The sequence below is a fragment of the Abramis brama genome, assembly GCF_963993115.1.
Source record: "Abramis brama genome assembly, chromosome: 7".
In the NCBI taxonomy this organism is placed as follows: domain Eukaryota; kingdom Metazoa; phylum Chordata; class Actinopteri; order Cypriniformes; family Leuciscidae; genus Abramis; species Abramis brama.
In genome coordinates this window covers 8,027,460-8,036,530 of record NC_139969.1, presented here as the reverse complement: position 1 = coordinate 8,036,530, position 9,071 = coordinate 8,027,460, and the positions used below count along the sequence as shown (strand labels likewise).

General features: G+C 37.8%; 1 protein-coding gene across 2 annotated transcripts in view; it reads right to left on the bottom strand.

The window, feature by feature from the left end:
* Nucleotides 1-508: 508 nt before the first annotated feature.
* Nucleotides 509-9,071, bottom strand: part of pax3a (paired box 3a) — a 31,485-nt gene continuing 22,922 nt past the window's right edge. The window contains exons 8-9 of one of the 2 annotated variants that reach the window (XM_084120799.1): nt 5,267-5,530; nt 509-1,822 (exon numbers count right to left, since the gene is read on the bottom strand). In XM_084120799.1, coding sequence (XP_083976925.1) covers nt 1,805-1,822; nt 5,267-5,530 — 282 coding nt within the window. In that variant the 3' untranslated portion in view covers nt 509-1,804. The remainder of the gene's footprint in view (nt 1,823-5,266; nt 5,531-9,071) is intronic. The other variant, XM_084120800.1, reaches the window with a different exon arrangement.

Below are 9,071 nucleotides of genomic sequence, written 5' to 3'. Positions count from 1 at the left end.
TTATGTGAATTTTCTGACAGCAAAACTAACTAGATGACCTTCTACATTTGCCATTGCACTGTGAAATACGTAATACCACAATGCAATAGATTCAACTTGACCTTCCTATTCCATTGTGACCAATGAACTCTTTGGGCCCTATTTTAACGAGCTAAGCACATGGTCTAAAACGCACGGCCCAAGTGCACTTAGGCCGTGTCCGAATCCACTTTTGCTAGTTTAACGACGGGAAAAATGGTCAGCGTGCCCGGCGCATGGTCTAAAAGGGTTGTCCCTATTCACTTAATGAGTAATAAGTGTGTTTTGGGCGTAACTTGCAAAAAACCAATCAGAGTCTCATCTCCCATTCCCTTTAAAGGCCAGTTGCGCTCGCACCATGGCGGATTCGCTATTTACATGACAGAATTTGCAAGCGGAAAAACTGAACGCTTCTCTAGCGAGGAAACTATAGGCGCATATTACTAACACACTCTTTAAATGACAAAAAGACTGTTTTTTTTTTTTTGTTACTTTAGACCAGGTTTCAGTTGGTCAATGGCACAGTCTATTTCAATTGCCTCATAGCAACGTGCCATCAATGCGCCAGAACACACCTCGTTTTCAGACCAGCAGCCCATGGGCGAACAGATGGGCGCAAATGCATTTGCTATTTAAACAACGTGGCGCAGGACGTGAAAATGATAACTGCGTCGGGCTGAAACTAGCAAAAAACACTTGAGTCGCGCCTTGCGCTGCATTGCGCTGGATGTATGATAGATGTATGATAGTAATTCGATTTTCTTGATTCATACAAAAGATGTTTTACACTAAATGACATTAAAATGCAACAGGTTGCATACTACAATTGACAATATTTATCATTGCATATGTTCTGTTTCTCAAACAATTGTAGTATATACTGTAGTATACAGTATGCAATAAGCAATACGATAGTATTCCATTCTGAACATCACTTCTGTCTCATACTATGGTATTTTGTGTGTGCTCAGATGAACTGGTAGTAAAGGGATCACACTTCTTCGTTTAGTCCGTCTATCTCTCTGACACGACTGAAATGCCATCGGACACTTGAGTGCATTCCTTCAAGGTCAACCTCTTTCTCTCTTTGAAGAGGACCTGAGAGCGTTGACTTTGCGAACATGTCATTCTTGTCTATTTATGGATGAAAAACAAGGAAAATTGGCACACTTTTCCGAGCCCTTATTTCCTAAATATATCAATAAAAATGTCTCAACCAAAGAGTCACCGTCACTAAAGTGCGTCCGTCAGTGGACAGCTGATATCAGAGTATATCTTCCCTGCCATTCCATGCTGTTTATAAGCACAGTCTCAGTCTTTGAGTTGTTTATTTGTCCTTTCCCTTTGTCCTCCGTGTGTCCCATGTCGCTCTTCAGGAAGGAGGCAGTAAGTGTCGTGAGAACGTGTGATGCAGTGGCCTGCTCCAAAACGGGATGGATATACAGAGAGGCTGTTTCCTCCAGGACTAAACTGTCAAACTAAGCCTCAAACAAACACTCACCTCGATCCTGGTCCTAAACCCAACCCAACCCTACCCACAATATCCCCCTCATAAAAACAACTCGGTCGCACTTTGGACCCACGTGCGTTGGGGAGGACCGCCGTCACCCCTGGCTTCTCCACAACGCTCCTCGCTCAGAGACCCAGTAAGGAGCGGGAGTTTGAGGATGGATGGTCATTTTGGTCAAACATTCAAGGAGAGCTCAAGTGCAAGAGTTTATGGTCAGGCCATCCATAGATCTCTTCATCTCCTTCCTGTCTGTCTTCATTCAGTCAATGCTGGGTTTCAGATAATGAAAGGCACCTGAAAGAGACAGACACATACATTAAAAACATGAAAAATTAAACATTTTATTTTAGCTAGTTCACTTATTTTATTTCTCATTTTCATATAGTTTAGGTTGAAATACTAAAATAACTAAAAATAAAAATAAAACATAATAAAAACTATATAAACATAACAAAATGACAAAATGACAATGACAAAAACACACAACAAAAATAGTAAAACTTTAACTAAAATGAAAATGAAAATTAAAATGTATGACTATTTTTTTATTAAATATACAGTACACAAATTTAAACATCTATGTTTAAAAAATTAAATACACATGTAAATGTATATAATTGCATATAAATTAATGTACATTTCAACCTGATTCTACAATATTTTATATTACTTTGTTTCTGTGGACAAATTTAACATCAGTAAATATCTCTGGAGAGAAAATAAACTAAATAAAATAACAAAATACAATACAATAAATATCACATCATTTTTGCTAATTAACCTTTTCTAATTGTTTTGGGGACTAATTAAAATTTGACCGTTTTGTTTATATGTTGCAGAATTTTATATTTTTAGTAGCCTTTAGCATTTTTTTTATTATTTTATAGGCTTGAAATGATATGATTTTATATATTTACATTAATTAAATTATATTAAACATTGGGAAGTTTACTGATGCCTCCTAGTGGGCTCTGGGACAATGGCTGAGAAACACTGGCTCTGTTTACAACTGGTATTAAGATGTGTTTTGGTCGATCAGATCACAAGTGGCGGCAGAGGTTCAGTGGTTCATGTAGGTTGTTTACAAACCGAAAGGTTGGTGGTTCAATCCCCGGTTCCACCTGATCAAGTGTCGAGGTGTCCATGAGCAAGACACCTAACCCCAGCTGCTCCCAACGAGCTGGATGGCGCCTTGCATGGCTGACACCGCCGTCGGTGTGTGAATGAGTGAGTGAATGGGTGAATGTGAGGCTATGTAAAGCGCTTTGGTGGTCATAGGTCTGTGAAAGTGCTATATAAATGCAGTCCATTTACAAGTGTATGATGCTAAATACAGGTGTAAGCAGGGTCTAAAATGTTTTGACCTTGTCCACTTTCAACCACTTCCAGAGGTAATCGAAAACTCATTGACCGGATTGCTTTTGTATAGTGTAAACGCTCATGTGGCCAAATGTGTTCAAACAGCCACAAAAGACTGCCTACTCTCCGCCTACTGACTTAATGAGTAAACATTACGGGAAGCACACTAGCCAGACGGGATTTAAACTTTGTCAGCTGAAGGACCAAATTTGGTCTGAAGATGAAAAACATACCAAGCACAATGTTCGCTCACCATTCCTGATTTCTAACACGCACTCACAGTGTGTTGTTTTGCGACTATAAGAGCAGAAACAAAAGTTTTTCTGTCATCTCTGGTCACGGTCATGAAAATCACGTGACCTTATTTTGTTCATTAGATCGAAAGATCTGAACAAACAAAAAAAAAACATACATTTACCCACCCATAGCCCTCCTGGTCGAAAATGGGCAAAAGAGTCCGATTAAAACACCAGGTGTAAACAGGAATGTGTCTCCCTCGTCTACTTGTGATCCAATCAAACAAAACGCATCTTAATACCAGCTGTAAACAGGGCCACTGACAGATTATATCAACATAGCCTTTGCCAATAGAAAGACAAATTGAAATATGCAAAAGATCCAGCAAAATAAAGCACATGATTGAGAGAGCCAGTGCGTGCCAATTCCTCTAAGAATACAGACAGACAGAGCAAAAAAAGAGAGATTTTTGGGGGGTGAAAAGAGAGCTGTCCTATATTCAGCTCAGTATGGATCAGAGTCAATGATCAACAGCAACTACAGATCTGACCCGTCTGAAACACATGGTTCTAATATCTGCCTGCCACGGGCCATTCTACTCCAACACGAGACCCCCGCTAACTCCTCCACGGACCCCCAGCTCTGTGCTTACGGGGTGCGGACCCCAGCAAATTAACGATATCAAGATGCAGTCCTGGATTGGGCACTCGACATGCAGTCCTGGTGTGTAAGGCCTCCCCCCTCCGACTCTGTCAAACAAGTTCTGAGATGGCTGCTCCTCTCATTTCACTGTTTGAGTGGATCATGAACGATATCTTTGTTACCCAGAGCTCATTACATGGCTGGCTGACGGATGCCTGGAGCTGATGAGATATAGCTCATCTCACAGGGTCGTGAAAGGTTATGGGTTAAGCATCATAAACCATGACAGCGCTAACCTGTGCGGCGGCCCAGCGGATTACAACTAACTAACGTAAACTGATGATTACATCTCAGATTAGAAGACGAATACTCCACTGGAAATAATCTCAGCTGACGTTCAGATGATCGTGTTTCTCTATAGAATCAATGACGGGTTTTTTTAGTTCTCTGGAAGGACTGTTAGCTTAGCACTTTTACTCTAAAAAGTGGAGCTGTGGTGATGCAATTTATCAAAATCATGTGGCTTGCTTGTGTCAAAGTGTACAAATCAAAAATGCATAATTCAATGTTACAAATTTCAATGTTTCAATGTTTATTTTATTTTTTTAAAGTTTAAAAAAGTTTGAAAAGACTAAAGTCTTCATCCGTAGAATGAATCACTCTTTTTCACCCTATTTTCATATTGTGAATGATTATAATGCATATAATTACATTTTTATTTTATTTTTATCATTTTTGTATAATTTAATTAAAATATCTTCTTCCTGCCTCTACTTCCATTACATCGCAACTTTAAAAAGCTAAACCAAGCTAACCAAGAAAAAAAAAATCTTTCCAAAATGTCATATGCTAAGCAGAAGGAAAAAAACGGTTGGCTAAAGTATTTTGTTTCTTTGGTTAATGTTATGTGAATGTGTAAATATTAGGAAGGGTCTTAAAGTCACCATGAAATCAAAATGGTAGAATCCTATTTTTATGGAATATTGCAGCATTATAAATTATTTTTCTGTGCACATCATTATTTTTTTAATTTGTGTGCCCTCGTAATCTTTACATGGGCACACAAATGAGATCGACCAATAGCAAACCACAACCATCCAACCATCCAATCAATTTCCAATGGACAGAATCAAATCCCACCCTACATTGTTTCTTGTTCAAGAAGCCGTTTCACTCGGATATATGTCACATTAGGGAAGAAAAGAAAACTTCTGACAAAATCGCAACTTCTGTTTCATGCCAACCTTAATGGTACATGCATATGATGTTAGGAACATTTGCTAATATTTTTTTTTTCTAATATAGTATTTGTTTGCATAATAAAAAAATAATGTTTTCACAATGTTAGAAGAACATTGGTGGATTTTTTCCTAAACATTTAAATTGTGTTCTCACATACTACAAAGCAATTCCAAAATAGAACATTTAATGTTTTTGAATGTTTTAGAATATAAATATGTGGGTCACTCTCACTACAGTACAAACAGTCCTGGTATTCACCTTACTCTGCCCATACTGGCTGTACTGGTAAGATGCCACATGGTCCACGCTGTACCCAGGTGAGCTGTAGCTGGAGGGGCAGTAGGACTGGGAGCTGGGCAGAGTCGGCATGCTGGCCAGGCCTGGCAGAGCCTCCAGTCTCTGAGAAGAGTGGCAGCTGGCAGCCATGCCCGCGCTGGGCTCCAAACCGCCCGTCAACGGAGAGAGGGCAAAATCACTCTGCGGCTGGTGGGGAACTCCACCTGGATTCAACAGCCCCATCACCTGAGAGAAAGAAAGAAGAAGAGAACACTATGTTGAGTTCCTTTTTTTAACAAGCAAGTTGCTGAAAAGACTAGCCTGGACCAGTACAGATTTCTGTGCTGTTCAGGCTGGTTTATTCTGGTTGGCTGATACATGACCAAATTTTGGTACAAGCATCACTTTTACTATTGCTCATACTTTCGGTTTAAGTTTTGAACAAACCGCTAACCATACTAAGTAAACTTAAAGGGATAGTTCACCCAAAAAAGAAAATTCTGTCATAATTTACTCACTCTCAAGTTGTTCCAAACCTGTATGAGTTTCTTTCTTCTGCTGCACACAAAGGAAGATATTTTGAAGAATGTTGGTAACCAAATATTTGACGGTAGCCACTAACTTCCATAGTAAGGAAAAAAATACTATGGAAGTTAGTGGCTACCGATGAAAAACTCAACAACTTGAGGGTTGAGTAAATAGTGAAAGAATTTTCGTTTTTTTGGTGAACAATCCCTTTAATATGAAATGGCACATAATTTGTCCCACATTTGTGCTCAAACTGTTTGGTACCTCAAATCCTGCAGGTATGCTATTATTTTTCCAAGTGATCAGACTTCAAATTTTCACCTGGCAGATGATAAAATGGGTGAAAAGTCCCACTGACTGAAGCACTGATTGAAGCACCAAGCAACACCCTGGCGACCACATCATTTTTGAATTGTGTATGTAAAAACATAGTATTTACATTTAGCTCTTAGTAAGAGCTAAGAAAATTGTTTTTTCCATTTTTAATACACCTGGAATAACTAGTTCCCAGATCTATGAGAATGCTGCATTTTCACCAATTAAAACCATGAACATTTGCTTTTAATTTGAGTTCTGTGATGTGGAATGAATTCAGCATACCAAACTAATAATGACAACAGTAAAGTTTTTAATTCAAAAAACCCTCCTTTCTATCAAACACCATCTGAAATGATTCGGTGACAGCGAGTAAAGATCTCTCCAGCTCACACACAGCGTCTCTGGCCGCCCATGTCTAATTGACACCAGTGACAGACAGATGGAAGCGGGACGTGAGTGTGCCATCAGTGTCTGTGAGCTCTCGACCGCTCCTTGATGGGCCAAGTACATATCAGTTCCCTCCTGCTAATCATTAATCAAAACCAGCCCGGCCCAGAAAAAATCTCCAGCACACCGCCTGAACAACCGGCCCACTGACTCCGTCCAGAGTCCATGAGAGTCAAATTATTCCCCATCCTGCAGGACACATGGTTCCTTTTAAACAGTTACCCGGTGAAACCAAAGAGGGGGCGGAGTCAGACGAGAGGGGCTGTGTTTCCTTCCCCGTTCCTGAAAAACTGTAGAGTCGTGTGTTTGGGTAAAGAGCATAACCAGATGAGAAAACAAGAAGAGAAAGAAAACTTTCTACTTTTTTATTTCAAGAAATCCAATAGAACAAGAAAAGCAGAGGGAATGCCTGTGCCACATGCTGTGGGAAGAGGAATAACAGTCGCAGAGAAAGTATTGCACATTAAATACGTGGGTGGGTTTGCTTAGATATACTTTAGGGACAGATTTGTCCTCAGATGTGAGCTAAATCTTACAAAAACCTCCCTTTGGGGACATCTGGAAATGTCCTCAATTGAAAAAACAATTCATAAATCATGTTTTTATTTATTTAAAACCAAAAATCTCGGTTGCAGCGATGCACTTACCAAGGTTATTACAGTTAACTAAAACAATACAAAATATTTTTAAATAAAATAAACGTTAATAAACAAAGAAAATATAAAAAAAAATTGATTTTGGCTAGATGCCAAGGCAATATTTCTCATTTTCGTATAGTTTAACTTGACGTACTAAAATAACTCAAATAAAAATTCATAAAAAATATTTAGACATTTAAAGAAAACAATTAAAATGACCAAAAAAATTACTAAACCTTTATCTAAAATTAAAATGAAAACGGACAATGTAAAAATAAAACTAATTAAAAAATATTAATAAAAACTATAAAAATATCTCAACGATACTAAAATTGCATATGATGAGCATGAAAAAATGCTTAACTTTTCTGTGTAAATTTCCATTCATTTTTCTGACAACACAATCCTTAAAATGACTATAAAAATGAATACAAATGAAAGTTCTAATAGAAGAGTTAATCCTTCAAAAATTGGCCTCATTCACTTCCATTCTAATGCCACACTGTAACCAAGTTTTTGTTTTAAAAAATAAAATAATGATGGACAATCGAAATAATTTTTTGTGGTAATCAGAATTATGCCACAAATGCAGTGCATTGATCTTAACTTGTTTTAAACCCAGTATATTAATTCAAAACAATATGGTACTCAGCTAGGAAACCATGTGTGTTTGTGCGGTTAACACTTTTACAAGCTGTGTGAAGGGTCATGAAATTCCTCTCGGGGTTCATCTTCAACAGCTGTTCAGGACAGAAACGGGCTCAAGGCTCTAAGCGCTCACAGATTTTCAGGTGCTTTCCCCACCTTGCAGATAACTCAACGGTCACACGAGCTGACAGTGTATATCATGTACAGCAGCGCATGTGTGAGTCACACGGTGATGTGTGATGCTTAACAAATGAAAAGCACATGGAGGTTAAACTCTCTCGTTCACCTCCCCATGGGGGGCCCGGGCCCAGGCTACATGTGAGGTGAAAGAGAAAATCTTCCTTCCATGTCGAGACCACAGACAGGAGTTGTTGACAAAAAGCTTCCTCATAAAACATTTTCCCAGCCAGTGTGATGCATGTACGCAGCTGTCCAGAGGAACCTGTGGGATAAAGCATCCCACCACAGCTAGAGCTCAAACAGCAAATCCATATAAAGTGCCATTTTGATGGAATATTCTAGATTAAATACAAGTTAAGCGCTTTTTGTAATTACAAATTCTTTTTTGTTGTTGTGTTTACAAACTGATGCATAAATTGAAATTATTTTTTATATTTAATTTGATTTAAATACCACCGCAAAACACTACACAAATTTTCTTTTCACAAAATTGCCTTTTTTAGCACTATTTACTGAGTTTTACTATGAATTTGGTAACAAAGCCTTTATATATAATGCATTATAAAAGTATTTTTAATGCATTAATTATGTCTTTTAATGGACCTTATAATGCATTGTATGATCTCGAAAATAATTGCATCCTTATTATGATACTCATCTATTCACTGAACACATTTTTAGAAAGTATAATGCATTAAAACATGACAAACAACTCACTTCAGGTGTAACAAGGAATCTGCAAATATTATAATGTATTTTAACTTTGCTTACAATTATTTAGGAAAAGATATAATGCCATATAACATACACTATGTATCCCTTTATAATGCATTATAAAGTGTCACCACAATGTTTTATTTTTTACTAAAAAGTACACTTGAGACATTGGAAAGGAATTTATGGGATAAAAAAAGAGTGAATTGGATCAGAAAACCATGTGTGTGTGTGTGTGTGTGTGTATATATATATATACACATACTGTGTATATATATATATAGTATCCGTTTATGTTGTGTTTTTTAACATGT